Source organism: Oculina patagonica, chromosome 10, assembly GCF_052425735.1.
Source record: "Oculina patagonica isolate OP01 chromosome 10, crgOcupat, whole genome shotgun sequence".
Classification (NCBI taxonomy): Eukaryota; Metazoa; Cnidaria; class Anthozoa; order Scleractinia; family Oculinidae; genus Oculina; species Oculina patagonica.
This window is the reverse complement of record NC_135767.1, coordinates 9,445,085-9,460,810: the sequence shown is the minus strand read 5'-3', so window position 1 is coordinate 9,460,810 and position 15,726 is coordinate 9,445,085. Positions and strand designations below refer to the sequence as shown.

Sequence of the window (15,726 nt, the reverse complement as noted above, 5' to 3'; positions counted from 1 at the left end):
ACAAACTGTCTTTGTGTGTTGCATTGTTTACCAAAAGTGATGTTTTGGTCTGCTAGTTATTCACTGTGTGGTATAATTATGGTAAGACAATTATTCACCTCAGTGTTGGTGTATTCATCTAGTGGATATTTAGGATATTCACCTCTACTTCTGTGAATAATAAATTGTTAATATTATTATTGACAAATTTATACCACCACAGAATTGCAAAAAGTGGTAATTAAAGACACATAGAGGCAGTTGACCTGATTATTTTGTTAATACAAAAATTAAAAAAGCTGTGGTTACCTCAAAATAATTGTTTTCTAATTCAGAAATAGTATTGTCATTTGATGGTTTGCTATCTTCAGAAATAGGTGGAGAGGAGCAATAGAAATAGGAGGGTTCACAAGGGCTTGTGCATTATACATTGTATTTCTCTCGCTGCAGCTGTACTGTATTTTATTATTTCTTTTCAAACAGGGTTGCCATTACCAGAGGATGATCAACCAACACAAGCAAGCAGTAATGGTAAAATAAAATGTTTATGTACATTTATCATTGACAGTTGTAAGGTAATTTTTCCGATCTAGCGGTCAATTTTTGATAAAAAAAAATATTTAGAGTACGTACCTATTTATGAGTTGACACAAAATGGTGGAGAGAGCCCTATATTAAATAATTCCCTGGCCAAGACAATAGCCACCGAACATGAAAATGCTTAATGCAAGGTCACAGAGCTGTCATGCTTACCATAAACAGTACACAGAAAGTTACCGGTAATGGTAAACAGAATACCAAAGAAAGCTGCTGCAGTGACATTAACAAATGTATATTTTGTCAATTTTAGTTTTCAATGAGCAGGAAGTTGAACAAGAGGCATTTGCTAACAAAGGTCTGAGTCCTGCAGATGGTTTCCCTCGGGTGAGTACTACACTGCATACATTGGGAGTTTAATCTAAGTTTGAGTTGCCAAATTCATACTGGAGACAGAAAACAGTCTTAAGCTGCGTTCACATTTAACCCGAAACATGTTTAGAATAAACGTGTTTCAACGAAACATGTTTCACCTAAACATGCTTGTTATTGCATTGTTCACATTAGGTGTCAGTTTCAAACACGTTTCATGCCTGGTGTGTAATTTATGCGGCTTCACGGTTCTTGCATAAATCTTTACACTTTATTTAACCGTAAAAATATAGCTCGAAATTACAATAAAGTTTCCATTAAATCTTTGTATTTCTGTCTACTTTCAAGCCCTTCGATGAAGCAGGGCTTTTAAGCGTTTAGCAAGAAGACAGTATTGTCAGAATTTTCGCTATCAGCCGGCGGTAACAGAAGATTTTTATTTTGTAAAGTTTGTTTTTGCATTGCAATGCTGTAATGCTGCGCGCTTGTAGCCGAATCGTAAACTTTCGTGGCGATATTCTGCCAAATATTCTGCTTCCTATCCATCACCGATAATTCATATTGGATCGCTTTATTAGCCCATATTTTAAATAAACATTTGGTCGCATGGAAAGCCCAAATTTGAAGCTTTTGGGCGCTCGCCTCCTCACCGCCTGTCCGCCATGTTTAACTTGTTTAGTCTGATCATGATTGAAACTACCTCGTGAGGTAGTTTCAATCATGATCAGACTAATCATGTTTCAATCATGATTCGCGCAATGCACTGCCTAATGTGAACACTTTTCACAACGAAACATGTTTCATTCGTGATCAGACTAATCATGTTTCGGCCTAGTGTGAACGCAGCTTTAGACAATGAAACCCGTTTAAAGGTTGTCGTGGGTGATCAGAAATTTATCAAGTGAAGGACGTGTTATGCCTCTCAAAGTTAACCATCCACTTTTCTATCTAACACGGTGAAAAAATAACCTGACAGAAAGCTTGTCTTAGACTGTTGTAAATTCACAAAAGAAAGGAAATCAGGTAAATTTTTCTCTGTTTGCTAAAAAAAAAGAAAGAATGGAACTAAAAATTCAGCAATCGCTTCTGGAACAGAATGATAATCAGTATATAGAATATTCACAATTTCAAGATGGTCTTTGAAACTCCAACAAATGATGGATGAAAGGATGTCATCTTATGTGAAACAATCAAAGACAATATAATTATGATTACAAGGCTGCTGCCTAACGGGCGCCCGGGGCGCCTAAGTTACGAGTGCGGGCGACTGAATTTTTGTTCAAGGAGCCCGCATGGGCGCCTAAACATTGATCTTCCACTCCCATCCTTTGACTTCAATTTCCTTGTAACCTTGTTTCATTGGCATAAAAAATCCCATTTAAAACAAAAAACTGCTTCATTTTAAAACGGAAACGCTAAAATTGTTCGCATTTAGCGTATCAAGTACGTAACGTGTCTTTGCAAATTTTAGCAACTTCGAAAACCATTCGCTTTCAAGTGTTTAGGACTGGGCCTAACTTCCAAATATGGAATAATGGTATTATGTTCTGGTTTACGTTTCGTTTGCTTCGTTGACGTTTCGGAGAAGTTTCAAAGTGAATCCAAGTGAATCTGAAGTAAATTTTAAGGATACAAAAGTAAATCAATCTGTTTGCTACTGCAGTCATGAATCAGGTCTGAAATAATTTTAATCTGCAAACGCTTGATACAAAAACCTTTCCGACAGGCTTAAACTTATGTAAAACAACGTGCCAAATATCGTGATGTGTACACAAACTTTTGTGGCGTGTTTTACATGTAATTCAGCTTAATCTATGAAGCATTGAACGTTTAACTTTAGAATGAACATAAAGTGTATGCCTCTTTCTTTTCATGTGACATTTCATATCTGCTGCCGCTTTTTTGTGGACTAAGGTTGTTATTTTCAACGAACTGTTTTATGTTTTCGCGTTTATAATGAGGAGCATTCTCGGGCGTTGATCCGTAACTAGCAAATTTTTGTGCTGGAAACCTCAGTGCTTTTTGCCTGCTCAGATGTTCAGTTTGAATAAAATGAATTGCTTTTGTTACTACATTAATTTTATAAACAACTTATTTGATGAGTTAAGTAATTTGAAGTGTTTTCACAATTTAATTTTTCTGTTCTATTTTTGTCAACTGGTTATCATGTAACAAAGATAAGATCATAACTTAATTAAAGTGTTTACACAGGTGTTTTTGACTTCTTATTACCTTTTTCTAAACCTAGGAAAAATTGACCTGCTTAATTATTGCTTCTTTTTTAACCTTGATTACTAAAATATTAATTGAACTGGATTTCCTGCTTCATGTTCATTGATTTTCTACGTGAAAAAACTAATGAAAGTACATGAAATGCACTCAGACTGGCACTGGCTTAACAAATGAATTAACACTTCATGCTTTCAACTAAATGCATGTCAGTTTTCATTGTTGGTTTATTTCTCCCAGCCCAGCTAGTGATTTAACCCACAGAGGGGAGAGATAATATATATCACTGATATTGATGACTTATCCAACTTCTTTCCTCTGGGTCTCTTAGGTTGCTGCAGAGTAAAAAACAGTTTTATGGGGAGGCTCTGCCCCAGGGTACCCTTACCCTTTCATATACCATTTCTGCAACCTCATTCCCAGGATCTCATGAACGAGGTTGCCATTTTTGGTATGTGAAAGCGACCCTTACCCTTTTAGAAACCATATACCCCCTCATGAAGATGGCACCCCTTTCACATACCAACAAAAGGAATACTACATCTTTTTTTCTTATTTTTCACTTGAATAATAACACTTTAAAATACTTAAATGACTTGATCATTTGGTGGGTCTGTTCAAGCATTATGAAGGGTTCTTTTAATACTTTAAAACCAGTTTTCCCTCCCCTTTTGTATAGTCCAACTCATGAAATCCCCACCCTTTTATATACCTGGAGCCTGAAAAAGGTATCCCTGTTGGGTGGAGCCTCCCCATATAGTCCACTATAGGGAGTACCCCTAGGGGACGTTCGGGTATATTATAGCAATAATGTTGGGGGAAGGTTCAATCCCTGGGCCCCTCTCCTAGGCCACATAGTCGACCACATATTTGCCTAAGTAACCCCCACCCCCCCCCCCACCCCCAGATTTGTCTTCGGCAACTTAAGCTGGGCTCCTAACATAATGGCTTGGGCTCCTAAAAAATTTTCTTAGGCAGCAGCCTTGTGATTGATTGTTTACTAAAAAAATTAAATTACTGGTACCTTGTAAGATAATGCTGGGGGCTAATAAGTGATGGGAAAACATTTACTTTTACTTTATCTTATATATTTTAATCTAGTTTTTTTTTTAATTGTACTCTTTTTTCTATCTGTAATTTTCTCAAGTCATCAGCAGGGTCATCATCATATAATTCAGTGACAGTGCCACAACAGAGGAAAGCTGTGAGCTTTTGTCAAGCTGTTTTACTTCCAGGAGTTATACCTGTAAGTTAGTTATCATGAAAATTCCTCACTAATTACATTGCTGCTAGTAATAGCGGGTTCATAATTATAAAGATCTAATGTGGCCGAGAAATACAGAGTAGACTTAAAACAGCAGACTAATTTCTGCTCTTCTCCACAATAAGAAACAATAAAAAGTAAATTTGTTGGATATGGATAACTCAAACAAAATACAAAAACCTTCAAAATAAATTATTATTTTCTTGGCTTACAATCTTAAGGAGGGGGTGAGGAACAGAAAATACTAGAGTAGGCAAAGGGTGGGGGGGGGGTAGATATATTTTTAAAAAAAAATAGTGCTAGAGGGGGTGCTCATATTACTAATGTGGTGACTTTAAAATGTGGCATGGGCTAAAGGAGCTGTTATTGTACTACGTCTAGGCAAGTGCTAGAGTCATTGATAAACTCTTTCCATTCATATTTCAGATAAAATTAGGTGACAACAGTTAACAGTAAATGAAGAGAAGATCCTCGCAGTTATGAACACAACTTAAGCAGTTGCGAAAATTAAGCCTGAAAAAATGAACCAATAATCTCAGTTGGCTTGTTAGCTCAATTGGTTAGAGCGCTGCACCGGTATCGCAGAGGTCAGGGTCGAGTCCCGGCAAGCCTGATTTTTTTAGGCTTAATTTTCACAACTGCTTAAATTGTGTTCATAACTGCGAGGATCTTCTCTTCATTTATTCTTCATCCGCAGTTCAAATATATGATTTCATATATTCAACAGTTAACAGATTGCCTAGATTTGCACTACAAATCTACATTACGGAAACCTACTTACATTATCACCTCATGTGACAAGGAAAGAAAAGTTTTCCTTTTTCTTGCACCTGGCTTGGGGTTACATTATTTTGCACTTGCTTCATGTGTGAGTGTTGCTAATGCAAGTGCAAGCATAAGCAAGCGAATCATGAGACCTGTCTGGCATCTTGGGAAAAAAAACATGAAATGCACCTGCTTACCTTACCTTATTTGCTCTTGCTTTACACATGTGAACATTGCATGCAGTTGCAGTTATATTTGTGTACTTTCTGTTGCACATGTGAACAAGGCTTAATAGTGCATTCATGCACACGTGTACAGTTGTGTAGATTACAGAAATTCATAACATGTCAGTTAATCCACCAATTCATTCCTTTTCAACAGTACTCACTCTCCTATGCCTGTCTGAAGCTGGTCAATTACTCATTTTTCTTTTGGCTGCCTTACTATTTGTCAAACAGTGAGTATTTTTGGCGTACTCCTCGGCAAATTAGCACAGTATCGCTAGAGTTCTAACTAGCCTCGTCTCTTTGTGTATAGTTGTCCTACTTGAATGTTAATCTCTTTTGCTCACAATCCTCCTAGATAGTTTGAAAATGTTTAGTTAAAACAGTAATTACAGTTTAAAACTTAAAACTTGAATAAAATCATGAAATTGAGTAAAATGCCCATCCACACTTGCAGTGTTTTGTTACTACTCATTTTAGGCCACACCAAGAGAGAACAAAACCTTCTTTGAAGCTCTAGGAATTTCTGAGAAATTAAAGCTACATGTCAGATGATTGCACTTTTAAAGTCAGCGTAGTTAACCCTAATAAGCTTTTCTCAGACATTCATTAACATACTGTCACCAATCATTACATTTTTTATTTTCTTTAGAATTTGGCTGGAAGGACACAGTTGCAGACAAAATTTCAACATTTTATGACATTGGAGGAATTGTAGGTAATGACATTAAGTAATATGGAGGAATCAGGGGGTAAAATTATAGGCATGTACTAAAACCCGAAACGACGAAACGAAACCGCCGAAACGACCGAAACGAAACCACCGAAACAACCGAAACGGCCGAAACGAGCAAAACGAAACGAAATCACCGAAACAAGCAAAACTTCAAGATTTCCGCCACTTACCGTATAATACACTCCGTTTAGCCTACTATACACTCCAGTTAGCCTACTATACACTCCGGTTAGCCTACTATACACTCCGGTTAGCCTACTATACACTCCGGTTACTATAAGCCTGCTATGCACTTGTGTTAGCCTGCTACACACTCTGGTTAGCCTACTATTCACTTTGGTTAGCCTACTATGCACTCCGGTTAGCCTGTTTACGGTTAGCTGTCAATAATGGTAATGGGTTTTGCTTGTTTTGGTGATTTCGTTTCGTTTCGGCCGTTTCGGTTGTTTCGGCGGTTTCGTTTCGCTCGTTTCGGTGGTTTCGCTCGTCTCACTCGTTTCGTTTCGGTGGTTTCGTTTCGTTGTTTCGGGTTTTAGTACATGCCAAATTATAGACAATCTGCTGTTAGGTTGCTGTTATCAGTCAAGTTAAACTGTTGCTGGTAAATTGGTTTTAGTTTTGATTTAGTGGTTTTTCAATAATAACAGAAATTATATTATTTTTAGGTGGGATTATAGGAGGATTAATCAGTGTAAGTATTAAATTTTATTTTTATAATTAATTGTAAATAGCCACTTCAAAATAATTATTGAGTGATTCTCTCTTCTAAGTATCATAGTTTTTTTGTGATTTTGTTTGTTTGTTCAATTACTGCAACATGCATATATGCAGAAATCTATGTTTTACACTTTTTGGTGTTAAAATAAAATTCTGCAAAAAAATTTCAAGTAAAAAGACAACGATTCCTTCACCGGCCACTTCACAACATAGCTTGATTTATTGGGATGCTGTACTGGGAAATATTACTCTCGTAGTACATCTCTTCACCCAGATGTATAATTAAATGGGCTACAATGGACTAGCATCCCATCCAGGGGGGTGTAGAAATACTCCTAGTAGTTTCATGCTAAGGAAACCAGGAAAAACTCTGGCCTGATGGGATGGGCCACTAGGCTGGTATGCAGACTTACGTTACCCTACTGGGCAATATACCTCAAAATAAATATTATGTGTTTATTAAGAATGTCATGTTTAACTGGAGTCTAATAGCATGCACTAAAAAGGTTGGTAATTAACTGCGCTGCGCAGTTCTTGCTCTGCACGGGGTTTATTATTTTTCGTTTTGTCGGTGAGCTGTCCCAAACCTCCACTCGGTTATGCTGCAGGTCACGCGATGTTTAGATGCTACAAATCAGTAACAAATGGAAAAAATGTTCTTATATTTTGTCTTTACAAAGAATGTTTAGTGTGAAATATTCGATTTTGAAGCGTTTGACTCATGGACAATACCAAGTTTCCACGCTTTCAAAGACAAATATAATTCAGCTGGCCAGAATCTGTGAATAAATACCATTACGTTGGTGTAAAAGAATGTGCTGACATGACAAGTTTCAGTTTCGATCGGCTAAATCTTTGCGAATCCTTTGGTCTTTACTAAACAAATTTATTGCGAAGTATTTTTCTTTTAAGGGTAATCTATTTTTTTTTTTGCCTGTGTCATTGAAAGGATTTTAGAGATATGAAGAAAAATTCCCTTCACAAACATGCCCTGACTTATACCGCTTACGTCATTCGGTATGCTAGGGAAATACCCTCTGTGCTAAAAACAGCTTCAGAGTCCGCGCGTGGGAATTCGGCCAGAAATTGCATAGAAGAGAATTAATTAATCGCGGCTGGAACAAGTCAACCATGAAATGTCACACAAAGTTTGTCAGTTGCTGCATTTTTACAACCGCCTATTGTAATACGAAAACTGAAAGAGGGGCAAAATTTTGAACTGTTAAAGATGTTCAAAAATAATACGAACAGTATAGAAACACTGTCATTGGGCCAGTTTTCAGTTTTATGCAAATGGGGAATACTGTCGAAATTCTCACGGTTACTTACATTCCTGGCGTGAAGCCAGACGTACTTATCAATTGTAAAGTTCATCCTCGGAGACCCAGGGGCAGTTGTTGTAAACTTTCGCCTGAAAAATCCCGTCGTCCCGATAAGCGATTTTTTGGTTTCACGGATCAGGATCGTGGGAATTAAATTTGGCCAGCATAATTAGCATATAAGAAAACTATTTAATTGCGGATGGAACTAGTCAACCATGAAATGTCACACAACGTGTTTTCTTACCATTTTGCTTGTCAGTCGCAACATTGTTTGACGCAGATAAAGGGGATATAAGGGGGTGGGGGTGTATTTTTTATTCTCCCCCGCATGGCTACCCCTAGGGTGGTCACGTGACCAGCGCAGTTTTAAGCTCTAAGAGCTTCTTGTTGTGTATAGTCTGGTGTAGCCCATGTTGACTCACAGGTTTGTAAGTTTTTATCATGTTTCATTTTTTTGTCAGGATCTGATGGGAAAGCGTTCTCCACTGGTTATTGTAATGCTTGTGTTGTCTGTACCAATGCTTTTTGTTTATGGAAGTAAGTAGAGTGCTTATTTGCACTAACTAAAATTTATTTACTTGTCACTAGTTTAGTGCTGTATAGCACAGTGGTTTGTTTTTATCTCAAGTAAAGTTTTTGACCATTTAGCTGCAATCTTTGGCAAAAAAGCCAAAAATACAAGGTATGTGTAGCATACATTATTAAATGATTGCAGGAGTCAGAAGGGGTCAACTTATTTATGATAACCCTTTTCCAAACTAATTAAAGGCCAGTTTACACATGCAATTTTTGTCGCACAACTCAATGCAATTGCGCTGATGTTGTATGAAGTCTCCTACGATGTCGCGGCGAACTAGCAGCGATAAAATCGCCACGATATCGCAGGGTTTCGGAATTGTACGAAACTTGCAATGAGTTGCATGACAAAAACCTCCTGTGTAAATGGGCCTTAATAATAATTACTGTGACAATGAATTTTTATGATTTTATTTCTCCATTTCCTTTTTAGTCTTAGTATAAATGGAGAAGACACTTGAGACAGTTGAGTGTTTCATCACATTTTGAAACACCTTCAACTTTGTCAAGAATGCTCTGCTGCTTGTTGTATTTTCAACTGTCTTGTCAATGTTTGGAATTGTTATGATGCCCCTGGGAGGGCTCAGGGGAAAAAATAACAAGACAAATTAATGTTCTACATCCACTTCAAGTTATAATGTACGAAATGAAATCACGAGTTGCATTCACACAGTGTTACTAACAAAATGTGTTTGTGTCATATTGCAGACACGGGAGGTGGTTACACTCTGAATGCTGCCTTGATGTGTTTGACTGGTGAGCAATATGCACTGACATAACAATACAGTCTATTGACTTACAGTCTTTATGTCAAAAACTATCACCAGTTATATTCACTGACAGATGATATTTCCAAATAATATTTCCCAGTTTTCAAAATGTACCTGCTTTACATTCTTAACTTTATATCTGCTCATCAAAGCTTGCAAATAATTATCCTCAAGCTAAGTCATTCTTGGAAAATTGATTACTTCTCATAACAGTAAACTAAGAACTAAGTTAAGTGTGAGCTAACTTTGATAGTTTTCATTTAATGACTTTGAAGTATGTGAGGTAATACTGTGAGATAATAGCCCCAAGAAATGTTACATACAAATCACAGCAGAAACCCTTTGAGGGGGCGAGTTCAAAGTTCTGTACCACTTTTTATGATTCTTGTTGTCTGTTTGTGCGAGCTGCAGATACATTTCCACTTATGTAAGAAGAGATGTTCACTTATTTACGTATTCATCCCTTTGTTCATTCCTGTGTTCCGTTATTCGTTTCATTGTCTGTTCGTTTATCAGTTTATTCTTGCATCCATCCACCCATGCATGCATGCATGTTCCCAGATTCCTCTAGTGGTTTGCAGACCCTTTCAAATCTAATTTTTTAAATCACTTTTTTGACTTTTTGTTTTGCTTGACATTTGTACAGGTTTTATGATTGGTGGTCCTGCTAATTTGATAAGTTCTGCCATATCAGCTGATCTTGGAAGACAGGTAACAAATTCGGGATCGCTTTCTGTCAAAAACATTCTTTTCGACTTTCTCCTAGCTGCAAGTCTTATTATCTCTTAGAACTAATTTTTTGTTGTTGGGATTGATCAAAGAATCAATAACCAGAGCTCAGCCATAATCAGATTAAAGATATTAACATTCATTATATGGCTAGCACAGCGAGCAGGGAACATAAATCAAAGCCATCAAGTCCTGTGATGTGATTGGCTCCCTGAGCAGACAATATGGGGCTATCTTGCTCATTCCTGATTGCCCAAACAGTGTTCCTTGTGGCATAAGATGAATCCTTTACTGGATAAGCTTGTTCTGTCAAGGTGGCTGGGTATTGGCCTCATTCTTGTTTGACATGGTTATGTGGTGTGTTTCAGTCCATATTCACATAAAAAAGGATTTGGCCAACATCCATCTAACTTGACCTTATATTTACACTTGGTTAGTTATCCATGTCACAGGGTTACGTTACGTCTTGTGCAATGAATGTCTAAAGAGTTTGTCCCATTTGGTAATGTCAAACCTGTGTTCCTTTTTGCAGAGTGCCCTTAGTGCAAATAGTGAAGCACTGGCTACTGTAACAGGGATTGTTGATGGTACAGGAAGTGTTGGGGCTGCCATAGGACAGGTGAGAATGCACCTTAGCTACTGTAACAGGGATTGTTGATGGTACAGGAAGTGTTGGGGCTGCCATAGGACAGGTGAGAATGCACCTTAGCTACTGTAACAGGGATTGTTGATGGAACAGGAAGTGTTGGGGCTGCCATAGGATAGTTCAGAACTGTCGTCCATTGACATCACATTGCAGTGCTCTCTACTGGTTAGTGTATGTAAATGATTGTAACACATTTTCTGTCTTTTTAGTTTCTTGTTCCTGAAATAAATACACACAGTGGATGGAAGCCTGTGTTTTACTTTTTAATGGTGATGGTGAGTAGTATTATCAAATCAGTAATCTATTGATTAGCCTCCAATCTTCCCTCCTCCTCCTCCTCCTTAGCCTGCGTAGCTGGCGGGATTCACGACTGAATGCGAGTGCTCCAATTCTCTCACGGCTCGCTCCAGTTCCCCCGTGGCTCCGTGGCTCCCTCTCTTTGCCGTTTGCCATAAACAAAGCACTCGCACTCGGTCACGAATCCCACCAGCTGTACACGCCTGCTACCTCCTTCTCCTCCTCCTCCTATTTAGATGGTATTGTGCCTAACCTTCGCCTTTTTATTCTTATTTCAGACTTTCATGAGTTTTGTCTGTCTCATCGTGCCACTCCTGATCAAGTTTATAAGGTTAAATCTAATTACTGTCAATTTGTTTGATACACTCAGTCGTGCCTTTTTCGTGGTCACTTTTTTTAATCAGTACAACATGTACTACAAAGTACGAAATAAGTGATGGATGCAGTCAGTAGATCTAAAGAACTTACATCATGATTCTATTCCAATTTACTTTGCCATTCTATTTACCTCCAAAAGCTAGATATTTAAAGTTATTTTTCTAATTTAAATTGAAGGAAACCTATTTCTATAAAAACACCAAGGAAATCAACCAAAAATGAACAGGAAGGGTTACGACTGAGGAAAAATTGAGATGTATTGTAAATGACAACCTTGAAAAAAAGCCGATTGCTTCAAAATGCGCTGTCCGTGTATAGCTCCTTTAATGTGTTTACCTCACGATTTCTGATAATTCATAGTTTCATGAATCATCTCTGCTCGGATAGAGTCACGAAAAGTCCGTCCATTTCTGACAGAACTGCACGTGACTGAATTTCGTACACGTTTTCAAGGATCACGGTGACTATAAAGGTAAAACTTTACCTTGAGTTTATAGATCTTATTGATATGAATTTCAACCGTTCTCTTTTTCTCAGAGGACGGCGGGCTCCATACCCTTATTACCAAGTGACAGGTGGCAGTGAATCCCCAGAGTACCCCCGTGAAAGATACATTGACGCCACTATAGCAAGTAAGTTGGATTAGCATTTTATGATTTCACAGGGGTGTGGACTATAATTTTTGAACGTTATTTGTTATTTTGAATAAATCCAGTACCATTATATTTTTAAATGGTCTGTAGGCTAAACAATGTGTAATACATCAAAACACGAGAGACGGAGATTTATCGCGTTTCAAAAATCCTAAGACTGAGTTGAAAATATGACACACAGCGTTGTATTTTTAACCGAATTTGAGGTGTTTGGTAATGAAATTAAGCTTTGTCTTAAGTTTTTGGTTAATGTACTCATTTAGAACTAAAACAAAGACAAAAATGAAATTATAAAAATCACTGGAAATAACATAAAAATAATATCTAAACCACCACAACCATGGTCGTGCTTTCTTTTGTTTTCACTTGATGATGTAATAATTATTCAGTGTTAAGCAGGCAAACAGTGACAATAAACAGCAAGATGTTTAATACAGGATTGAATGCCTTGATGTTACAACAGAGCTAGTCAACAGTCATATGTCTCGTGCCATTTGATTGAGTGCCTGGGATAATGATTTAAGTCTGTTAACCCTTTTTTTAATCAAAGATATCGTTTGTTGTCTTTGTATCAAAATTAACGTTTGCTAACCCACGTTTTATGTTCTTGCAGATTCCTGAATGACGAGAAAGTCGAATTTTACTGAATTAGAGAATCGAATTATTTTATTATTCTTATTTTTAAAGAGGTTGGGTTATTGGGAGTCAATAGACCCCTCTAAGGTTTTTACCAACATCTTGAATTGAGGGCAAACACAGCAAACATTACAGTAAACATATGGTACATTGAAACTCTGTGCGTCGTGTCGTCTTCTCGTCAGTAATCTTTATTTTAGTCGCAGCAATGTTGTTGCTGATTCACTTGTTTCTTTAAAAGGAATTTTAATTTTTGAAAACCCGACAAGTTTGAGTCGAGTTACAGGTTCAAAGTTGGTCAATATCCCGCAAATTTACTGTCATTTTAGTTTTGTTTGCTCCGAAATCCGAAAGGGTCTTTTTTGGGGGTTGGGAGGGGGGGGCTAGGTCTCGTTACTTTAGGCAATTTTGCTTGTTTTCGTTAATCTCTAAGCTTCATATTGGTAGTGCAAGTCTTACATTGGCATAATTACGGCCACATAACAAACAAAGACGATTTCCGAGCATTGTACACGACATTTTCAAACAAATTGAAACGTCGGGCGGATGTGTTCAAGTTTAACCAAATGTACTTCGTTTTAATCTTCTTCAATTTTGTTCATCCATGCCCTCTCTTGGCTTTTCTATGTTTTTTTTTTTAGTTCTTCTACAGTTTTAAGTGGTTATTGTGATATTTCTTAATTCGATGACCAGTTGGTCAGTGCTGAAATTGGCTAAAACTTTGTGACCTAGCATCTTTACGGGGGAGATTATTTACAAGTTAATCCTGGGGTGATAATTCAAAGGACATCTGGTAATATATTGGGGTTAATTTATCTTTGCAGTGTGTTGTTGAAATCGGTTAATACGTGCGATCACTCAAATGAAAGCTAATAACCACAACTTTTTCTCGGTAAAGAGTCGTATCGTTTTGTTATCATTTAAAGAAGCTGCTAAAAAATGATATTAAAGTTATTTTTATGACATATAAGATAACCCTCAAAGCGTAAAATACCTCAAAATAATAATGCTAACTAAAGTTGGAAAACACCTAAGTGGTAATGATGAACCAAAACTGAACACGTATGGTTTAGGATGGAGGAGATTGCGTTACGTAGCTCGTACAATCTTGGAATAAGACCTTCTAATCATTGTGACTGGAAAACCAGTCATGAAGATGGATACTTTACGTGCAGATTGAAAATTTCTGTTACTCAACAATCACTGCAAAGAATAGCACTTGGGGTAACAGTATTTACATAAACAGCTATTATAGAGTGGAAACTAAGTTGTAGAAAAACACCTGATAGTAAGAAAAGCCCCATACTAATAACAAGCTGACTTATTCTTGCTCTTGTTCATAAATATCTAATTGTAGTTTTAGAAAATTTTTATTGATCGGGGAAGGGAGCGGGGGCTGCTTGTTGATGTTGATGTTGTTCTGAAAAAGCATTTTATTCGAGGTCAAAATTTTATACGTGTATTTTATTGGTTTAACTTACTCGCTAATGTAAAAGATACAAACTTGATGATTTCATGACCTATATGTTTTATTTATTTCTTTATTTTGTTGTCATTTTAGCTTACTGTAAATTTCCGAAAGTATGCCGTGGTTAAAATAAGTCTCAACATCTGGGACACAAAAATCCTTTTTCATATTGAGAACCTTTGCTCTACAGTAGAACGTGTGATAGCGGATAGCTGTGAATGGTTCAAAGCTATGTACTGAAGCAGAATGCTATAAAAAGAGGAAATCATTCCAAGCGTTTATTTCGTAAAATAACTGCCGTTTTCATAACAATGAACGTCGAAAAGTAAACAAACAAACCCAGGGCATATCTTCTGAAGCTAAGTATAATCAATATTTGAGCATTTTATATATAGATCCATCATTATTTAATTTTTTCTTTCAAGTGTGTAGCTCGCATATTTTTCAAATAAATTAAGGAATAACGCACAATTTATTTTAGCATAAAATTTGTAAAGGGTTTCAGTTGCAGTTTCTTAAGTTGATAATAAAGTTAAACAATTAACTTTTGCACTCTATTAGATTGAATATCTGTGTTACTTCATTCCGCTTGACAAAATAGAACAGTGCCGAGTCCTTTCATGTTATTAGAGTGTGGAATGAATGTAAGGCATGATATGTGGCTGTGAATCTACTGCATAGTATTTTGATAAAGCTTGATTGCTGGATGTTCTCGGCAGAATATTGGCACAATAAGAATGTTTGACAAGATTTCAATATAGTTCTGTACTTCATTATTCAAAACAATAGCCAAAGTAATTATCTCTCCACGGCTGATAATACCTGTCTTCCGTCACAGTGTTATTTTCTACTCCCTTGTCATTTTCTTCGCATCCTTGAAGAGCCGGGGGCAGTTAGTCGGGGCGAAACGAAGTAAACCCGACAAAAATCGGAATGACGAAAGTTTCTTCCTACTAACTGCTCTTGGGTCTCGGAGGTTGTTTTCTCCCTTGTTCCCCATTAAAAAATTCAATTGAAATTTCACGAAAGTCCCGTTATTGGCTCATATGTCACTTGTTTCCTTAGAAATTAAAAAAAATATCCATTGTTCTCGTGAAATAAATGTTCACGTTCCCTTTGTTCCTAAAAAAACCCTTCGAGGCCCTCAACCAACCGAAGTTGAGTGCATTGTCTGGCTATTTTCGATTGAGCGTCCTAAAACCAAACCCAAAGCAATCACTCTGGCCAATTACAAAGACGCAGACAATCAAGTGAACCAATCAAAACTTGTAACCGGCGTGATCATGAAGCGCGGGAAAACGTGTGTGGTCGAGTAACGATTGGTTTTTGTTTTACTAAGAAAGTGGCGCAAGCTTTTTACCCCAATCACTAAGCGTAGTAATGCAAAACCAAAGCAAACGCTAATTACTTTCACTTGTCCCATGAACA

The 15,726-nt window shown here is 37.1% G+C and overlaps 1 protein-coding gene across 1 annotated transcript; it reads left to right on the top strand.

The window, feature by feature from the left end:
* The first annotated feature begins 445 nt into the window (after positions 1-445).
* Positions 446-14,679, top strand: LOC144667116 (sugar phosphate exchanger 3-like). The gene is made up of 14 exons (XM_078528502.1): positions 446-510; positions 830-903; positions 4,265-4,363; positions 5,528-5,603; positions 6,023-6,088; positions 6,772-6,797; positions 8,607-8,682; positions 9,430-9,477; positions 10,138-10,202; positions 10,753-10,839; positions 11,076-11,141; positions 11,442-11,494; positions 12,079-12,173; positions 12,808-14,679. Exons 7-14 carry the CDS (start codon positions 8,613-8,615, stop codon positions 12,813-12,815), a joined length of 492 nt encoding a protein of 163 aa, XP_078384628.1. The 5' UTR covers positions 446-510; positions 830-903; positions 4,265-4,363; positions 5,528-5,603; positions 6,023-6,088; positions 6,772-6,797; positions 8,607-8,612; the 3' UTR covers positions 12,816-14,679.
* The last annotated feature ends 1,047 nt before the right edge of the window (positions 14,680-15,726 follow it).

Coding starts and splice junctions, on each gene's coding strand:
- LOC144667116 (XM_078528502.1), top strand. CDS start 8,613: ATGGGAAAGCGTTCTCCACTGGTTATTGTAATGCTTGTGTTGTCTGTA. Junction 10,203..10,752: donor CAGCTGATCTTGGAAGACAG/GTAACAAATTCG, acceptor TCCTTTTTGCAG/AGTGCCCTTAGTGCAAATAG. Junction 10,840..11,075: donor TTGGGGCTGCCATAGGACAG/GTGAGAATGCAC, acceptor CTGTCTTTTTAG/TTTCTTGTTCCTGAAATAAA.